At 37.8% G+C, this 21,438-nt stretch overlaps 1 protein-coding gene across 16 annotated transcripts; it reads right to left on the bottom strand.

Annotated features, from left to right (window-relative positions):
* Positions 1-1,154: 1,154 nt before the first annotated feature.
* Positions 1,155-21,264, bottom strand: LOC135736247 (uncharacterized). 16 transcript variants are annotated; one of them, XM_073811898.1, is made up of 17 exons: positions 21,137-21,264; positions 18,145-18,181; positions 11,431-11,452; positions 11,290-11,338; positions 11,083-11,154; positions 10,912-10,983; positions 10,742-10,813; positions 10,571-10,642; positions 10,400-10,471; positions 10,229-10,300; positions 10,058-10,129; positions 9,887-9,958; positions 9,716-9,787; positions 9,545-9,616; positions 4,394-4,456; positions 4,171-4,230; positions 1,155-3,715 (listed from the first exon to the last, which is right to left on the bottom strand). In XM_073811898.1, the coding sequence occupies exons 1-17, from the start codon at positions 21,155-21,157 to the stop codon at positions 1,505-1,507; spliced, it is 3,183 nt and encodes a 1,060-aa protein (XP_073667999.1). In that variant the 5' UTR covers positions 21,158-21,264; the 3' UTR covers positions 1,155-1,504. The 16 variants fall into 16 exon arrangements, with proteins under 16 accessions (XP_073667999.1, XP_073668000.1, XP_073668002.1 ...); XM_073811899.1 differs by lacking the exons at positions 10,058-10,129; positions 10,229-10,300; XM_073811901.1 differs by lacking the exons at positions 9,716-9,787; positions 9,887-9,958; positions 10,229-10,300.
* Positions 21,265-21,438: the final 174 nt, after the last annotated feature.

Genomic DNA, 21,438 nt, shown 5'->3' with positions numbered 1-21,438 from the left:
TGATACAGTACAACAAAAAGTGCTGTGGTATTCCTGTCATATAGCTCTGTCCAAACGCTATGGTTTTATCACACAAAAACAACAGAAAAAACACATATGACATCTAATGGTAAATTCGTGTGATACAGTACAACAAAAAGTACTGTGGTATTCCTGTCATATTTAGTTCTGTCCAAACGCTATGGTTTTACCACACAAAAACAACAGAAAAAACCACATATCCCATTTAATGGTAAATTTGTGTGATACAGTTTGACAAAAAGTGCTGTGGTATCCCTTACAGAAAAAGCACATGCATTTCACATGTTTTTCACATGTTATGCACATGTGCTCACATGTGGACATCATGTGCTCACATGTGGACATCATGTGCTCACATGTGGACATCATGTGCTCACATGTGGACAATTTGTATCCACATGTAGACAACATGTGCAATTCTTGAACCACATGTGAACAACATCTCACATGTTACAACATAGTGCACATGTGAAAAATGTGTTATTTTAAAATGTGAAGCACATGTGTGAAATGTTTCAAATATTGCAATAGTTTTGAATGTGGATCACAATGTAGGTTCCCCAAAAATTATTTTAAACAGTAATACATATGGAACCTGTATAACAATACACACAAATGTGGAAGCTGGGCTTTACAAAATCTTTATTTTAACAATGAAATATTGATAAGATACTGCATGACGTTAATGAGTGTATGTATTGGAAAAAAATAATCACAGGATTGCACCATTTACATCCACATGTAAATCTCACGCTACACACAATTTTATACTCTTTTTAAACATAGATTACAATAAACTCTACAAAGTATATCTGCCAAAATAATAAAAAGCAATGAAACAATAAAGAAAACAGCATTTAACATTGAGGAATGTTCCATATAGCCTGCACCCTATAGGAAGATACTTGTAAAGAACTATGTACTCTGAGGCCAGTTCAGTCACAATTTAATCTCGCTCAAAACTGTTTGGCATTAAACAACAATCGTCTTTTTTGTACACAACACACTTTTCGGGCCTGCACCCTATAGGAAGATACTTGTAAAGAACTATGTACTCTGAGGCCAGTTCAGTCACAATTTAATCTCGCTCAAAACTGTTTGGCATTAAACAACAATCGTCTTTTTTGTACACAACACACTTTTCGGGCCTGCACCCTATAGGAAGATACTTGTAAAGAACTATGTACTCTGAGGCCAGTTCAGTCACAATTTAATCTCGCTCAAAACTGTTTGGCATTAAACAAATCAAACAACTATCGTCGTATTTGTACACAACACACTTTTCGGGCCTGCACCCTATAGGAAGATACTTGTAAAGAACTATGTACTCTAAGGCCGGTTCAGTCACAATTTAATCTCGCTCAAAACTGTTTGGCATTAAACAACAATCGTCTTTTTTGTACACAACACACTTTTCGGGCCTGCACCCTATAGGAAGATACTTGTAAAGAACTATGTACTCTGAGACCAGTTCAGTCACAATTTAATCTCGCTCAAAACTGTTTGGCATTAAACAAATCAAACAACTATCGTCGTATTTGTACACAACACACTTTTCTGACAGTTGGCAGATGTCCAGAGCAATCAAATCATTAAATTCAGATGGTATAAACATCAAATGTTTAATCTGGCACCTAGATTCGCCATAGTACCCCTGAAGAAACAATCTGGGTTTTGACACACACTTTTTCACTAGACATAATGCATGTTCACTGCCGGTGTGACTCCAAACATTGGCAAAACAGACTATTTGGCAAACACTGCCATCACACATCCTGACCAGAGTGTTATCCCTCTTAAGTTCCCTTCTGTAATTAATGCTCAGAAATATCTGCGAGTTAACTACAGCTTTGTGGTAAAATGTAGCTTGATCTTTGACAGGGCATCCAAGATATTGCTCGACAGCATCCTTTTCAAACAGATCAAGAGCTCTAGAGCAACCACGTCCAAAGAGCACAGAGTCATTAAATCTTCTTGCATGTTTCGTTGTAAAACCATCAAGCATGGAGTAAAACACCTGTTTCACTCTAGGATGAGCATTTATCATCAGAATCTGGCCAATGCTCTCTACTTTTTTAAGCAAGAGAAAAGATGTAACTATCTGTAAGGGTACAGATTGTGTGCCATTGTATAGTTTCAACAGAAATCCATTGCATCCTTCAAAACTGTATGGACTATAGCACCAAAGATGCCCCCAGTTTCTCACACTGTCACTAAGATGCTGAAGGATGTGAACATTATATGTCATGTGTGATCTACCATACAAGGTCTCAAAATTGCATACAAACTCATTCAGGTGTTGAGATGCATAAAAAAGCTCCAGCTGTGTAATGGATGTTGTTTGCAGGACATAAACTGCTTGGCACAAAAGAAGGAAGTGCTCCAGAAATCTACGTGGAAGAATAGATTTTAAAACAATAGGAGCATAAAACAAGAGAAAAGCTCGCCATTCTGATGCTTTCCAGTAGGCTCTGGTTGTGATAGATCTAGGCATTCTTGTAATGTTGGATGGAGGTTGAAAATGCTCAATTTTTCTATCTATCTCATTGATTCTAGTTCCTATATACCAAGGCTCTCTATGGTAAGAGCTGTCAAACCACAGAATTGACAGCTGTCTCATCACACCTAAATCAACGCAGTGCATGGAGTCAACAACAAATCCAGAAACAATGTCAAAATAAGGCAATGACATCAAAGATGTGGGACCTTTCACACCAAAAGTTTCACCAACCCCTACGTTTCTTTGCCATTCAATCATATTTGTGTGACAGCGTTCTCTCACATCTTCCAGATAAAGATACACTTGAACATATCCTCTACCTTTCTCAACTCTTTCCCCTGGATGTAGACACCAGTTGCAGCCAAATTTCCCATTGAATTGCTTGACATTTTGTAACATAGCCCGTGCGACACTGTCACATGAACAAATGATAGCATATACATACGATTTGATAATCTCACCCTTTAAACACCACTCAAAACCAACTGAACCAAGAGTTTTCATTTGATTGGCAAATGGTCCAAAAAATGTAGAGACTGTTGGTTTTCTCGCACCAAACCATAATCCTGCTAAGAAAATGTTATTTTTCCTTATCTTTGATGGGAGCTCATTTATGTAACATAACAAGGGCCAGATAGAAAAAGTGGAGGATTTGAAGATAGGTACACCATCAGAGTTAAAAGTTAGACTGAAAGAGTAATCATTTTTTAAATTTGAGTCTTTGCACATTTGTTCATACAATTTGCCATCCATAATGTCTGAAATTGTGTCAGGGTTTGTTGGCCTGTTCTTTCTGTAGTTTAACGACTCTCCAAGATTTAAGGTCTCTAGGAGATGTTTCAGTTGGTCGATAAGGGGCAAAGTAAAGAAGAAATTACCATTTTTCATTAGTTCATTTTTTTCAAAGACCTGATGGCATGTTGTACATGCATTATTTTCTAAAACACAGCAGCACTTGGGGCAATATAAATTAAAATCATATTTCCCTGTTTTGAAAAGTTTTTTAAACAAATACTTGGTTGCTGGCAGGTGGCTATCTTGTGGTAAAATGAGAGTTAAAATTTGGAGAAGGGTTTGGAGACCATCTTGTGTCAGTCCTACAGTTGTAACAAAGGCCATCAGAAGAAGGACAGTTTGTCCAAGGGTAATCAATGCTCCTTTGTACAGTGAGGACCTCATCATGTCATCATCGAGCTGGAAAATAGCAAGATTCCTGTTAGTTATAGCTGTAACACATCATTATCATTAAAAACTGCATTAACTGGAATTTTGCACATCCAAAGTACAAAGATAAAATGTTCGATGCTCTGCTGTGCAAATATGGGGTATATTATAATAAAAATGATCCAGCTACACAGTGTGAACTTCAACTTTTCTCAATTTCTATTAAGTCAAACCATAATTTGAATTACATTTTTAGCTCTACCCAGCTAACAGAAAAAGTTCTAAGAACGTTCTCTGAAAGTTTCCAACGTTCCGCCAATGTAAAAAGTGTCCAGTTTTCTTGACGTTCTAAGAAAGTTTCTTTGTTGTCTGAACGTTATAGGAATGTTACATTTTACCATTTTTAAACATTATGACAATGTCATGTTTTAATGTTCACACAATGTTTAAAACAACAACTGTTTATTATATTGACTGTATCCTACCAGGTGTTCAGAATCAGAAGTCACGTCATCATAGACACCTGTGTGGCTGCTGTGGGAGTGCTACAGAGAGGAAAGATACCAATAGCTATTATTAGTTTAGAAAAGAAAATAGATCAAGATTATTCACATTTAATTTCCGAAAAAAACATGCAAACAATTTGTTTTGACAGGACTAATTATACAGGGCTTTGCTAACAGCCACCATTTAAAAATGTAAACTCACCTCAGGATCAGAGTCCATGTTTGCATCTGTGTCTTCATTGTCCATGTGGTCATCAAGAAACTGCTTGAAGATAAGAGAAAATTCATAATAGTCTGTTATAATGCCAAACACAGTGATCTTTTTAAAAAGAAATAAAGTGTAATCAAGCAAAAGGTGGTTGAATGATTTTGACATTATTTGGCAATACAGAGGATAAAGTATAATCATAAGGTATTATTCTGCTAAGGTTCCATACAGAGAAAGTAAGTTGATGTAATTTAATTTTCACAGAGCTGTGTTTTTCTAGCTTTCTTGCTAACTAATTTGTAGTTTGTTTAGTTAATATTTACATGATTATCGGCAAACTCCGCCAAGGACGGTCCCAAGCCCAGGCTGAAAAAGGAGGAGGGTTGGGCGTGGGGCTAGCACCTCCACCCCGTTAAAAACAAATCCTGCTACGGAAACGACAACAAGAGAACAAACGACAACCGGAATCAGGAGTGAAGCAGATCAGGCAACTGTATTAATGACGGATCGAGATCAAAGCCACAAGGACGTCTCCTTCCCGATAGCCGATCTCCTGAAGCCAAAAACATGGATAAGAGTTGGATGTTGGAATGTGCGAACACTCCACCAAACTGGAAAGCTGGAGCAAGCAGTATACGAACTGAATCGCTACAACCTGACCCTCATGGGTGTGACAGAATCACGATGGACTGGTGCCGGCAAACAGAATTTGAACACTGGAGAGGTCATCATCTGGTCCGGAAGAAAGGACAATATTCACCGGGAGGGAGTCGCCATTATTATTAGCAAGAACAAGGCAAAAACCATTCTACAGTGGAAACCCGTGAATGAGCGCCTGTTGTACGTCAGACTAAACTCCAAGTATGCCAAGTTGTCTGTTGTTGTGGCCTATGCACCAATAGATGACGCAGAGGAAAAGGACAAAGACACTTTCTACGATGCTCTTCAAGCTGTTCTAGAAGACATCCCTCAACATGATGTGCTGATGCTGCTTGGCGATTTTAATGCTAGGGTCGGCTGCGACAATATAGATAGAGAGAGGACTATGCGGCGCCATGGAGTAGGGGTGATGACCGACAATGGAGAGAGACTGGCCAACCTTTGTGAAGAAAACGACTTGGTCATAGGAGGGACCCTTTTCGAGCATAAGGATATCCACAAACTCACATGGACGTCACCAGACAACAAAACACACAATCAGATTGACCACATTATAATCAATGGCCGATGGAGACACTCCCTGCAAGACGTGCGAGTGATGAGACACGCAGACATCGGCAGCGACCATAGTCTTTTGGTGGCCAAGGTGACTTTGAAACTTAAGAAAGCGAGGATAGGGAATTCCAGAAATCAGCGCTTCGATGTGGCCAAGTTGAAAGATCCAAAAGTGAAGGAAGAGTTTAGGTTAGCTCTAAGGAATAGGTTTAGTGTTCTAGAAAACGAGACAGCTGTGACCATCGGAAGTTTCAATAGAGCAATGAAAGACGCAGGAGAAGAAGTTATAGGCTTGAGAAATAGCAAGAAGACAGAGTAGATATCAAAAGAGACGTGGAATCGCATAGAAGAGAGAAGGCAGATTAAGAAGAGATTGCTGGACTCCAAATCACCACGACTGAAAGAGAGGATTTCAAAGGAGTATAGAGAAAAAGACAGGGAGGTAAAGAAATTGGCAAGGAGAGATAAGAGAGAATACATAGAGAGGTTGGCGGATGAAGCAGAGACAGCGGCAGAACAGAAAGATATGAAGACAATGTACCAAATCACCAAGAAGCTGAGGGGCGAGCATGGACATTATCATGACCTTCCAGTAAGAGATGAAAATGGAAGGCATGTCACAGTGGAGAAGGAGAAGTTGAAGAGATGGAAGCAACACTTTGAGTCCATCTTAAACCGCCCAGAACCATCAGTACTCGCTGACATTCCTGAAGCAGAAGAGGACCTTGACATCAACTGTGGTGCCATCACTGTTGAGGAGGTCAAACAGGCCATCCTCAAGCTGAAAAATGGGAAGGCACCTGGTGATGATGGAGTGTGTCCCGAAATGCTAAAGGCAGAAGAGATCAAGACACCTCAACTTCTTTGTCATATTATCCAAACAATCTGGGATAGTGAAGAAACACCGAATGAATGGAAAACAGGAATCATTGTTAAAATTCCTAAGAAAGGAGATTTGGGAAACGGCAACAACTGGCGAGGAATCACCTTACTACCCCTCACCTGTAAGATCTTCAGTCACATCATCCTTCAGCGTATCACAGCACCTGTGAACGGCATCCTACGTCAGGAACAGGCAGGTTTTAGAAAAGGCAAGTCATGCATTGACCACATCTTCACCCTGAGGCAGATCCTTGAGCAGTCCCATGAGTGGAATGGATCCCTTTATGTGGTCTTTGTAGACTTTGAAAAAGCTTTTTACAGCCTGCACCGAGTATCCTTGTGGAAGATCCTAAGACACTATGGAATCCCCCAGAAACTTGTCAACGTCATCAAATCCATGTACAATAATTTTGAGTGTAGAGTCATACACAACAATCAGCTCACTGAATCATTCAAGGTGAAAACCGGAGTGAAGCAAGGTTGTATCCTCTCGCCAATCCTCTTCTCACTGGCCATTGACTGGATCATGTGCTGCACCACAGAGGGCAGGAAACAAGGAATTCAGTGGACGCTGACTTCAGTGCTGGAGGACCTGGATTATGCTGATGACATTGGATTGCTGGCAAGCAGACACCAGGATATCCAACAGAAGACACAACAGTTGGCACAGACAGCAAGCAGTATAGGTCTACGAGTCAACACGGGGAAGACTCAAGTGTTGAAGAAGAATATCAGAGTAGGAGACTCAATCAACATTAATGACCAGCCTCTGCAAGAAGTGGATGAGTACATATATCTGGGTAGTAGGGTCGCTACAGATGGAGAATGCACAAGGGAAATCATCACAAGAATCAGCAAGGCCAATCAGGCTTTTGCAATGCTAAAGCCTATCTGGAGGACAACTAACCTCAGCATCCACACGAAAATCCGCATCTTTAAGAGCAACGTGTTAAGCATCCTTTTGTATGGGGCAGAGTGCTGGAAGACCACTGTTACCATCGAACGCAAGCTTGAAGTTTTCCAAACCAAGTGCCTGCGACGAATCATGAGGATTAGGGATGCGCCGATACCACTTTTTTGGAATACGAGTACGAGTACTTGCATTTCAGTACTTGCCGATACCGATACCGAGTACTTAATAAAAAACATGATTTAAATTTACAGGTAACAGCTTTAGTCATATAATTTAACAAAAAAACAAGGGACTAGTTTTCCAGTTTGTTGTAAACTCTGCCTCTTTGGACAACACAAGAGGCATTAACCCCTTACACGCCGCTCAAACAGAGACATTTCTCAGACCGTGGTATCGATTCCTGGTATCGGGGGACTTTTAACGAGTACGAGTACTTTAGAAAATGTGGTATCGAGGCCGATACCCGATACCAGTATCGGTATCGCTGCATCTCTAATGAGGATCTTCTGGCCTAATATTATCTCAAATGAGGAACTCCGGCACAGATCTGGCACAAACACCATCACTGAAACCATAGCAACACGTCGATGGAGATGGCTTGGCCATGTCTGCAGAATGCCCCCTGACTCACTACCAAGGGTGGCACTGAGATGGACTCCTCAGGGAAAAAGGAAACGGGGCCGACCCAAAGAGACCTGGCGTCGAACCGTGGAGCGAGAACTCAAGTCCAGAGGGCTCACCCTGCAGACCGCTCCCGCAACAGCAACCGACAGAATAAAATGGTGTTCCCTTGTAGTCGCCTCAAGCACCAGACGGCGCAAAGAGGATTGAATGAATATCGGCAAACTAAGATTTGAAAAAAGTTATCCGGGATTACATAGTAATGATATTAACCATCCGACCCTCAACCTAAAATGAGTTTGACACCCCTGGTCTAAATGTAATATTTAAGCTCATTTATATTTACATATATATGTTTAGTCAGTTGTCTTACTGTGATTCATGTGGAGTCAAAATGTAGTTATTTATAATAAAACTATAAAAAAACATTTAAAACAATGTATGATTTGTTGAAATCTAAAAAAAATGACAGAGCTACAGTTAATTTTCAGAAAAATCTAGTTAAAGATTTTTGAAGGTTAAAAAAACGCATCCATACCTTAAAATCACTGGTAAAAGTAATAGATTTAGCACACATTTTTTTTTAGCACAAAAACAATATCTACAGGAAATATATATTAATTAGAGATCGACCGATATATGTTTTCCGATATTTTCCCAATATTTGAGCATTTTCCGATTATCAGATATCGGTTTTGTAATATCGGATTGACCGATAAACGAGAGAATTGAGGATTGCGCGCTGGACGCATCTGATGAGAGGAGCTAACAGCAGCAGCAGGGTGCACAACAAATATGACGGCAGAGTGACGCGACTTCTTTAAAAGGTCTTTGAGTCTACTTACTTTGCATATGAGGCATTTATAACACATCTCATCTGTGCATTAATATATGTTATGTTAAATAAGTTGATTAATTAAAGCAATGTATGCAGCTTGTCTAAGAATAGAGACAAACTCACAGAGTCACGCTGATCCATAAATTCCGATCCCAATAACGACGTAGCTTTGCATGAATAAAACAGCCATGAAATAATCCGTGGTGAAATTAAAAATGCTAATTTAAATTCGCTTTTCTGTTATTTATCTTTGTCATTAGCATCGTAAAATCCCGTTCATTTGCTTACCGGGGTTAAGGGCTAAAGCACAGCCACCACATGTAGCTAACTTTTAACAAGATTTACCCTAAGTTAAATTAACATTTACCAGATAAACATTATTTTGCTAAAATATCTAAATAAATATCTGTGGATATTAATTAATTATTTATTACCTCCGCAAACGGTCACAGTTTGATACAGTTAATGCGTGAGTAAATGCATAGATAAACAGCGCTGTCAACAGCCATTTCTTAAGCTATAAAAACAAAATATTAATTTTTCTGAAATCAAATAACATTACCAGTTGATATACAATGTTAAATAAGAGAGACAGAAGATATCAACAGTTTTACGTGATGCTTGACCTTAATCATTATATACATTAGACATGAAAAAAAACAGAAAGTGAACTTACTGATTCAAGTTCAGTGTACAAACTCCCCTCTTCCTCATCACTATCTTTGCTTGTGTGGTCATTGAGCGACTGCTGTTAAAGAAGAGAGACAGAAGACATAAACACTTTTACGTGATGCTTGATCTTAATCATTATATACATTAGACATGAAAAAACAGAAAGTGAACTTACTGATTCAAGTTCAGTGTACAAACTCCCCTCTTCCTCATCACTATCTTTGCTTGTGTGGTCACTGAGCGACTGCTGTTAAAAAAGAGAGACAGAAGATATCAAAAGTTTTACGTGATGCTTGACCTTAATCATTATATACATTAGACATGACAAAACAGAAAGTGAACTTACTGATTCAAGTTCAGTGTACAAACTCCCCTCTTCCTCATCACTATCTTTGCTTGTGTGGTCATTGAGCGACTGCTGTTAAAGAAGAGAGACAGAAGACATAAACACTTTTACGTGATGCTTGACCTTAATCATTAAATACATTAGACATGACAAAACAGAAAGTGAACTTACTGATTCAAGTTCAGTGTACAAACTCCCCTCTTCCTCATCACTATCTTTGCTTGTGTGGTCATTGAGCGACTGCTGTTAAAGAAGAGAGAAAGAAGACATAAACACTTTTTGCGTGATGCTTGATCTTAATCATTATATACATTAGACATGAAAAACAGAAAGTGAACTTACTGATTCAAGTTCAGTGTACAAACTCCCCTCTTCCTCATCACTATCTTTGCTTGTGTGGTCATTGAGCGACTGCTGTTAAAGAAGAGAGACAGAAGACATAAACACTTTTATGTGATGCTTGACCTTAATCATTATATACATTAGACATGAAAAAACAGAAAGCGAACTTACTGATTCAAGTTCAGTGTACAAACTCCCCTCTTCCTCATCACCATCTTTGCTTGTGTGGTCACTGAGCGACTGCTGTTAAAGAAGAGAGACAGAAGATATCAAAAGTTTTACGTGATGCTTGACCTTAATCATTATATACATTAGACATGAAAAAACAGAAAGTGAACTTACTGATTCAAGTTCAGTGTACAAACTCCCCTCTTCCTCATCACTATCTTTGCTTGTGTGGTCATTGAGCGACTGCTGTTAAAGAAGAGAGAAAGAAGACATAAACACTTTTATGTGATGCTTGACCTTAATCATTATATACATTAGACATGAAAAAACAGAAAGCGAACTTACTGATTCAAGTTCAGTGTACAAACTCCCCTCTTCCTCATCACCATCTTTGCTTGTGTGGTCACTGAGTGACTGCTGTTAAAGAAGAGAGACAGAAGACATAAACACTTTTACGTGATGCTTGATCTTAATCATTATATACATTAGACATGAAAAACAGAAAGTGAACTTACTGATTCAAGTTCAGTGTACAAACTCCCCTCTTCCTCATCACTATCTTTGCTTGTGTGGTCACTGAGCGACTGCTGTTAAAAAAGAGAGACAGAAGATATCAAAAGTTTTACGTGATGCTTGACCTTAATCATTATATACATTAGACATGACAAAACAGAAAGTGAACTTACTGATTCAAGTTCAGTGTACAAACTCCCCTCTTCCTCATCACTATCTTTGCTTGTGTGGTCATTGAGCGACTGCTGTTAAAGAAGAGAGACACACGATATCAATTTCAATTTCATTGTGACTTTTTACCAACATTATACCATTTTTAAATATTTTAATACTATAAAGGTAACCCTGATAATAACCACCATGCACAAATGTTATCTTACCTCTGGATGATTCCAAACCTTCCCATTTTCAATCAGATCAAAATTATATCTGAAAAGACATTGTTTGTTGAAATTATATTTTCTCTAATAGGACCCTAAGTGGAATTAACAGGCCTTCACTTTACAAATGTATTAACTTACCGGTCTTCATGCTCAATGGTCTCTGAAATAAAGGCAATAATATTATGAATTTTAGTATTTAACTTGCAAACTAGTTAGTTAAAGCATGCCTATTGTAATTTGAAAGGGTCAATCACAAAATTAAATTGATTGGAATATTTCTTAGCAACGGCTGCTACAAAACAGACCAAAATCATACACAACTGTAGTATGTGTGAGAACAAACTTTATTAAAAAGCTATTTTTATCATTTATAATTGTAGTTTGACAGCACACAATCTACATTTTTACAAATATGCAATTGTATATTACAGCCTATATTTCTACATCTTTAAATGTGTAGTTAATGGACTTTATCTTAATCTAATATGACAGCTAATCTTACATGTCCGTATAAATCCAAGCAATTTTAGAGAATTAACTTAGTGTCTGTCTTGTATGTAAGATTTAAGAAAACAGCCGATGTCTATTAACAAAAGCAAAGGTGGTATGTAAGGTTGGTTAAGTTCGCAATGCCATAATAAAGGTGTTTGATTGATTTAAATCTCAAGCATTCAGTTAAGCATGTTTTGTTAATTAAAATAATACGTAAGTTAAGTGTAGTTATTAGCATATACAAATTACTACGAATGGCATAGATATATTTACCATGCTTCAAAACGCAACGCAGCACAATGTCATTTAATCAATTGAAGTTACATGATATCAATTCTTACATAAGTTATATTAATCAGACCGACAGGTTGTTGGTGTCAGCACCCAAAACTATACATTTTCACAGGCTTGTGAACTGACCAGGAAGTGATGCACGGGTTTTATTTAGGACTTTTGTCCATTTGAAGACGGAATGTGGTGCTTTACACAAAATGCGTAAGTTTTATAAGTTATTATAAGGGAGCTGCGCTACTAGGGCAGTTTTAAACTCGACAATCCCCAATTAACGTTAAACATACCTGTACCCATTAACGTTAATAATTCTCAAATGATTTTAGATAACTGTCTATTTTACAGTTCATGCACATCTATTTTAGTCGCTGAGTGAATTGCAATCAATGTGGAGTTCTAAATTTAGAAGGGACAATTACTGCTATTCAATTAAGTTACTGTACCTGTTTTATCCATCCGATATCTTGTCGTCCGGGGTAAGGGCTCGGTTGAATCTCGCAAATACCGTCTGTACAGTGTTCTCTTCTTTCTAGGTGGCTCCATTTTAAAAACCTAACTGTCCCGTTTGTTTCCTTAACGGCAATCTTTCCCTTTCTGGCCTTCAGACTGGGGTGTTTGACTGTGATCGCCGAAACAGTGAAGAACTTGACTTTTGATTGGATGATCTGGGTGAATCTGATTGGCTCTGATTCGCGCACTGTTTATTGTACGTTGCTAGGTGCATCATAAAAGTGGAGAACTTGACTTTTGATTGGATGATCTGTTTGAATCTAATTGCTTGTAATTCGCGCACTTTTTACTATCCGTTGCTGAGGTGCATCTAAGACGAAATATTAAGACGAGAAAACTGCAGCCATGTACGTGCTTATAAAATGGATTAAAGAAGACAAAGTAAGTGTTGGATTAGACAAATATGTTAAAGACAAAAAAATGTTAAGTGACCCAAAGAGGGTTGGCTTGGTGGAACACGGGGCAATAGGAACGAAGCCACCTAAAGGCGGTTGGAAAGCATTCCCGGCCCAAATACTCAGCGCAAACGGTAAGTAAATCAAATTATTTTATTTTAGTTTATTTAGAAGTTTCAAGTAAGTTAGAATAATCTGAAATATCTTTCTTTGATAATTCAAAAGAGGTCTAAAATGATACACCAGCTGCTATTTTTAATATTGATATAACTTAAATGGGAAATATAATGGCACGCGCCTACCGCCTTTAACTGAACAGCGCGTGCACAGCAGAACAGAGTCTGACAGGACCTATCCCTAACGTTAAATTGAGACACGTTATTAAAGTGTGAGTAAGTTAGAAGTGTAAGAATAACAAAATTGTAATTCAATTGACAGTTATAAAAAAATGAGGTGATTCCTTACTGACAGGAAAGTTCAACTGACAGAAAATTAACGTACGTTTTTCCGGTGAGATATGAAGTAACTTACTTCCAAATAAGCCACCATAATGAGATTGTATAGAAGTAAAGTTTACAGAAAATGTTAATGTTATTTTTTACATTTAACATTATACTCTGCTGGCTCTTTTCAAGATAATTTTACAATTGGGTCATTATACTATTGTATAATCACTTTTGCTTTAATGTCATACAGAGAGCCTTGGGGAAATAAAAAAGGCAGAGTGTCAGTGGCTAGAAAAACAGAAAATGTCGTCATCAGAACCAAAGGTATGTTGCTATTATTAAGATATTGCTTCTGAAATCGTGAAAATGTAATATTTAATCCATTTAATTTGTCATTTTCCTGTCTCCTATCTTCTTGTAACTATACTGTTACTCATCCTTTTCAATGTGTTTGGTGTTTTGTCAGGCTACATTTACCAGCAAGGAACATGGTTCATCTGATGAAGAGAATGAGACTCAAAGCCATGAGGTGAATATGCCATACGGTACTCCAAAGCATGTAATAGACGCTTTGGCGTGATACTGTGTTGAAATATATGCTGTATATATTCCGAAATGCTTTATTACTTTTCCAGACACTTTTTCTAGATAGATTATGTAAACAAGTGTTAGGTGAGTTATTATGAATTCATTTTTATACTATCAATACCGCTGACATTTTACACTCCATATACTTTTCAGATAGAGGATGATTTACACCTGTCTGCCAAACGACCAAAGGTAAATGTAACAAAACCTGTTTTGTTTACACTTAAAGTGATAGGCCGGCCATAATTATATTAAACCCATGATTTACTCACCCCAAGCTGTCCGAGATGCATATGTCCATCATTTTCAGTTATTATAGAAAATGTCTTAGATCTTTCAGTTGTTCACAAGAGAAATCCAAACGGCTCCAGGATGATAAACAACGGGCTTCTGAGAGTAATCCGTGCAATGTTGTTGCACAAAACCTGTGATTTCACTTAAATTTAATGACTTATCTCCCAGAAATAATGTTAAGGCTTTGCATAACACTATACACGAAACATGCTGTGAAAGGTACCTTTACCAAATCATATTTCATTAAATCATACAGTGAATGTGTGAAAAAAGTTATCCTGAGGTGACAGAATTAGCGTCATCTGCCTCTAGATGCAGTTTAAGGGGTGTTTACATTTCACGTCTTTTGCGCGCTCAAGTTCGTTATTTCAAATGGAAGAGGTGTGGTCGTGAAGCCCACAAGAACCAACAGACGGTCGCATTTTACGCACGGATTTAGACGTGAAATGTGAACCGCCCCTTAAAGATTAAAATAACTTTAATCTAACTGATTGACACTAATACAAGGCGCCAAAACATAACTGATTGGTTACAGCATAAAAACCGCTTTAAATAAAAACCTCTAAAGGTTTTTTCTTTGTATCAACAGTGTCTGCTCTGTGGACAGCCAATGTAACGCAGATGGCTTTATTATTAACTGATTGAACACTTGATTGTCGCCTGTGTATTTAGATACGCAGATATTGTTGATAAAAACTTGCATGAAACATACATGATGATCATCTGCCGATTCGACTGTTTCAGCATGTCCTCTACGGAGAGTCTGCCTTTTAATGGCTTTTCGTTCGCTCCCCGTGAGCTAAATGTTTTTGTGCTGTACTTTTTTACTTGCATATATTTCTACATATTTTTGACCAAGGAACACACAGGATATAATGTTAGTTATTATGGATAGCAGTTAAGCTTGTTCCGAAATAATGAAAAATCTAAATGAGTAAAAATTATCTCTCCAACCTAATTTCATACTTTACAGATGCAAGTTAATTTATCTAGTAATATATTGTTGAAAATTTCCAATATTAATATGTATTGCCTTCTGTATTGCATTCATTTTGTACATATACACATGCACAAATACTGCCTAATTAAAATTTCTTTAAGACACTGCTGTGTTGTAAATTTGCACTTAACCAGCCTAAACAAAGTTCTTCAATTTATTTTTGGATGTTCTTGGATTTAAATAATAATTTTATTTTAAAGTGAGCCATGCAAAATCACAGCAAGGGAAATTCCTTCACCACGACAGCCATAGCTCCACTGTCAAATATTGACAGTTCTGCATATTTTTTATATTAATCCTCAACATAGACGAGAGGGACTGATTAGATGTTTAAAGGGATAGTTCACCCAAAAATGAAAATTCTGTCATCATTTACTCACCCTCATGTTTTTACAAACCCACATACATTTCTTTGTTCTGATGAACACAAAGGAAGATATTTTGAGAAATGTTTGTAACCAAACTATTCGTGGACCCCATTGACTTCCATAGTAGAAAAAATTTAACTATGGAAATGAATGGTGTCCACAAACGGTTTGGTTACATACATTTCTCAAAATATCTTCCTTTGTGTTCATCAGAACAAAGACATTTATACAGGTTTATAACAACATGAGAGTGAGTAAATGATGACAGAATTTTTATTTTTGGGTGAACTATCCCTTTAAAATCAGAAATATACTAATAAAGCCTTCACAAGGAAAGCCAAAAACATCGGAGGGATGTCTCTGTATGTGCACTCCACAGCTGCAGTGCGTGAGGTTCAGAAACTGAGAAAAAATAAAAAAGTCGCACAGGTATCAAATGCTGCCCAAATTACAGAGATGCCAATTCTCGCTGGAGTAATATTATCACAGGACTTCGGTGCACGGCAAAATGTGTTAGGTCATTTACTTTACAAATTATAGACATGGCCGATTTGCACGGGATTAAGATCACTGACAACCTCCGTAATTATTACAAGTCACTAGAGGTCACCAAGTAATACTAATCCCGTGCGAATAGGGCTTAAGATGGCGGCATTACCGGAAGCTAGTTATTTTCGTTTATAAAGTTTTCAATATGTATATTTCAACACTGCACAGATTACCCTCAGAAGGCCTTTGTTTATCATCTTGGAGCTTGGATTTTGGATTTCTTTTGTGAATAATAAATGCAAGAGGTGGACCCCGTAACTTTACATTTGAACAAATAAAAGATCTAAGACATTTTCTAAAATAACTGAAAATGTGTTTGTCTGAAAATTATGGACTTTTGGATCTCGGACGACTTGAAGGGGAGTAAATCATGGGTTTAATAAAATTTGGCCAAACTATCCCTTTAATTGTATAATGTATATTCTAGAAAAGAAAATGCTAAAAGTATATTTCAGACCATGCAGGCAGTAAAAGGTAGGAGAGAACAAAACATTAAATATGTGGAATTAAATATGTGTTCTGAGTTTGTGACACCACAGGAAAAAAAAGTATAAAATAAGTTAATAAAATCTTGTATAGGACATAGATGTCATGTAATAATGTCTTAATTTGTTACAAAGATAAACAATTGTTTAAAATGACATAATAAGAGTAAGTACTTAAAGAATTTGAATTGTCATATTTCTCTATATTTTCCTTCTCTTTCTACACTGATAGAGAGACAACAGACATTACACTAAGGAACTTGAGGAGAAGATAAGAGAAAAGGACAAGGAAATAAGGCGGTTGCGAAGGTTAAACCTTCAACTGCAAGAGGGTAATTAAGTGGCGCCATTGCTGTAATACTATACTAGTAAAACTATAACTATAGGTCACAACTCATTTGGTGGTACTTTAAGATTAATGTTCATTCCTTTTGATTTGAATCAATGTAGGACTTGCAGGTATAATCACAAAAGCTGTCAAAGGGTGTTTTCACATATACACTGTTTAGGTCGGCCCAAATGACGTGTCGCTCCGAGAACGGTGCGTTTGGGTCAGTGTGAACACAACAGCCGCACTCGGGTGCGCACTAAACGACCGCTCCGAGACCGCTCTAAACAGGTGGTCTCGGAGCGGCTGTTGCCGAACTCTGGGGCGACCCACCTGTGGTGTGAACACTGCTGGACCTCGGGCCGAACCAAATACAGGAAGTTCTCCACATGTTTGAGCAACTGGGCTTTCGTTGTGACGTGAGCCTGGTGTTATATTCTGGGTTAACAACAAACAAGCCAATCCTGGTCCGTTGCATAGAGATTCGCTGTCTCCTTTACGTTTGAGCTGATGATTTTATAAATGCATAGCTGTCCTTCACACACAAATAGTGACATTACGGGCTTTTAGCAAACGGCTCCGTGAGAAAGGCTTTAGTAGAACAGCTACGCAATTTCGCGTTAAAGCAAAGAAACTTCACAAAGACGTGCATCGTTTATCTCCACATCTTGATAGCTGCGCTCTCTCTGTCAAGCTGGTTGTCGTGGAAACGTGGGGGTGGTCATGAGACGGTAAGAGCTGTCAGAGACCAATGACAGCGCTGACCGTTGTCACATGGTGTACGGTGCGGCATTTCGAGTAAAGTAAAAAATATATATATGTGAACACGGACCGCACTAACTGAAAAATGATACAATGTATTTTGGTGCGATCCGAGGCCGCACCACGGTGCGCACCAATATATGTGAAAACAACCAAAGACAGCTTTCAGGCACCTCAGTCTGGCCTCATCGATCCAGAACCCTCTACTAGCAAAACAGCCCCTCCCATCCAGGCAGTAGAGGTAAAGCTAAAGTATAATTTACATAGTCAAGATAATGAATTTAAATTGTGGGCCATGTATTGATTGTTAACCAAAAAACATGATTCTGTGATCAGTTACTCACCCTCATGTCGTTTCAAATCCATAACACTTTCGTTCATCTGTGGAACACAAAGAAAGGTATTTTTTTATAGCAATATGATTTTACTTAGATTTAATCACAACATTACATATGATCTAAAAGTAAGTAATTGATGCCAGAATGTTTATTTTAGGGTCAACTGTCCCTTTAGTTTAGTTCCCGTCTTCTACTATTATTAACTCTTTCCCCGCCATTAACGAGATATCTCGTCAATTGACCTTTCGCCGGCCCCTCCCCCAAAACGGCCATTGTCCAATCACACATCACAGCAACCGTTACTATGCGAGCACGTCCGACAAACATTCACGCCTGCAGCGCTTGTGAGCGGTGCATACAATGAATAAAACAGTATGGACTGCCCCATACAATGGATAAAACAGTGTGGACCCATCCAGTTAAATGTGTCGAACATTTACGAAGCATAAATACGTCTGCACAAAGGTAAGGCTTACAGCTAACTAGTTACAGTGTGGTCTAAATCTACTAACTAGAAGCAAGAACACAAATTGGACCAAAGTTATGATTACCATCAATATAATTGCCAGAATGTTAACCTACTCTCTAAGATAATGTAATGAGTTATTTTGCCAACATTAGTTAACATGTTAGCTAACGCTTGCTACATTAGCTGCTGTTGTGTTAGGACTTTCAGCTCCCAAACTTTATTTTTCGTCAGTTTATGACAAAGTCGAACATACCGCCCTAACAATCAACTTTAAATAATTTGTTTTTATCTTTCATGTAGCATTTTATGAACGGAAAACCTACCCCTTATTTTACCCCTTACAATCCCGTAAATGCTGTGCAATTTTATTATATTATACATTTTATTTATTATATTATCTGTCCTGCAACTTTTAAGCAAAAGCAATTTCCTATTTGTGAATTCTGGTTATCACCAAAGGAAATAAAACATTATGATTCTCAAAACGGCTATCCTCTAAACAACAGAAATGTTAGTAAGCTTTGAAACACATGTAGGTTTAGCTAGCTAACATACCCTTGTATTTGCAATAGACATTAATAGACCGTACCATATGAAAGAGAACTTACCCTGCAGTGCAAGAGCATGACTGGTCCACAAGGCTGTGCTGGTTGCATTTGAGTTACCGGTCATGTGGTTTCTAATTTTTTGCTTGAGACCGGTAAGCATTAGCCTCGATAGTAGCCGTGTCTCCTTCATTGCGTATTTTTATATTTTGAATATATCCCTCCACTGCATAATGTAACCCCTTTTGCCTCGATCTGGAGGAAATCGCGGAGGTATTGCTCCAAAAAAGGTCACTGACACGCACGGGTATATCGCTTTCCGTCATGGCAATCTGTCGCGCTGGTCATTTGTTTGTCGGAAGTAGCAACAGTAACTAAGGGGGGCGGGGCTCGGCGAAAGGCTAATTAAGAGAAAACGCTTCCCCGCCAATGACGAGATTTTCAGTATTTCCGCAATACCGCTATTATGCGCCCTTCCGCAACTTTTTAAACCCGGAAGTATTGCCCTATGGCAAGCGGCTGCATGTCCGTGTCTGTTTTAAAGATCACTCTGAATGGGATCTGTATGAAAAGTCCGTCACAAAAATGGAATTATCTCTGCTTTTTGCTCAAAATGTGGTGTTTTTGCAGAAACCTACCCATATTCAAAAGCTGATTACAAAAGAACCCCTGAAGGTAGGATGAAACGATTTTTTTGTTTGAAAGCAGAGGGTCTGTTCTTTCATTTGGTATATTGTCTGTTTATATATTTAAAGAAGAACATTTTCTGGAAGGCATTAAACTTTGGTGAAAATCATGAAAAACGCTGGCCCTGGCTGGCAACTTTTTTTTAAAACCCTGGCGGTGAAAGAGTTAAAGGGGACATATCATAAAAATCTGACTTTTTCCATGTTTTAAGTGCTATGATTGGGTCCCCAGTGATTGTATCACCATAGAAAATGTGTACAAGAACAACCCAGTAACTTAGTTTTGGTAAACCATTCTCTGCAAGCATGTGAAAAATGGGTATTTGAAATTTGGCTTCCCTTGTGATGTCAGAAGGGGATAATACAACCCCTTAATCTGCACTATCCAACCACCCCATTGCCATTTAGTGCAGAGATCAGCTCATTTGCATTTAAAAGGACACACCCAAAACAACACATTTTTGCTCACACCTACAAAGTGGCAATTTTAGCATGCTATAATAAATTATCTATATGGTATTTTTAGATAAAATATTTTTTATTTTAGATAAATGAGTTATTTGACATCTTAAAAAAGTCTTGTAAAATGTCCCCTTTAAAATATTTTTCCAGTTGGGTTGGTCTGTTAACTCTTTCCATGCCAGGGTTTTTAAAAAAAAGTTACCAGTGCCTGCATGTTTAAGGATTTTCACAAAAGTTTAATGCCTTCCAGAATTGTTTCTTTTTTAATAGGAAAACACCGCCCGTTTTCATTATTTTACTACTTTTTCAATGCGTGCAGGTAATCTTTGTACAGTGCTTCCATTTAGCCTAACACCATTCTTCCATTAGGATCCAAACAGGGATTAATTTAGAATCCACCAACCATGTTTTCCCTATTTATAGACTTACATAAGTAGTTACAGAAGTAACAATATAACACACAATATAACATGGCGATTTTCAAAGGGGATAAAAAATTATCATTATATTGTATGGCGGAAGAGCAATTAGTTTAGAGCACTTCGATCTCGCATGCAGTAATCACTCCTGCGAACTCACCCTCTTGCTCAGACTTCCAAAGTCAGGAGTGATGCGCAACCTGGTGGATAATAGCAAAAATATGGATTGCTGTAAAAACTCATCATTGGAAGGAAACCGTTTTCTCTTGATTGACGATTTAACTTTTCAATGGTGGGGAAAGAGTTAATATATTCTACTGTTGTTTTTTTATTTTTGCAGAATAACTCTGTCACGGACATGATGAATCCAGTGGCCTTGAACTGTGCACAAAAGTGTGAAAATTTTAAGAAACTTACCAGAACTGTCATGGACTCCATTTTCACACTGGAAGAAATGACAACATGCTCTGTAACTGGAAAAAAGGGGATTGTCGGTGAACAAAGGCCAAGCCTTGATAAAGAAAAAGTGAAGCTAGTTATAGGTAAGCATGTTACAATCTTGTTAATGCTGGGCAAATTATATCATATCATCTTGTTTACACACAAATAATATTCTTCTCAATTATTTAATTACTATGCTAAATTTAGAATGAGGTCATACACCAATAAAAATAGTAGGGATGCACCGAAATGAAAATTCTTGGCCGAAACCGAAAAAG

The sequence above is a fragment of the Paramisgurnus dabryanus genome, chromosome 2, assembly GCF_030506205.2.
Source record: "Paramisgurnus dabryanus chromosome 2, PD_genome_1.1, whole genome shotgun sequence".
In the NCBI taxonomy this organism is placed as follows: domain Eukaryota; kingdom Metazoa; phylum Chordata; class Actinopteri; order Cypriniformes; family Cobitidae; genus Paramisgurnus; species Paramisgurnus dabryanus.
The sequence above is the reverse complement of the archived record's forward strand: the minus strand, read 5'-3'. Positions and strand labels throughout refer to the sequence as shown.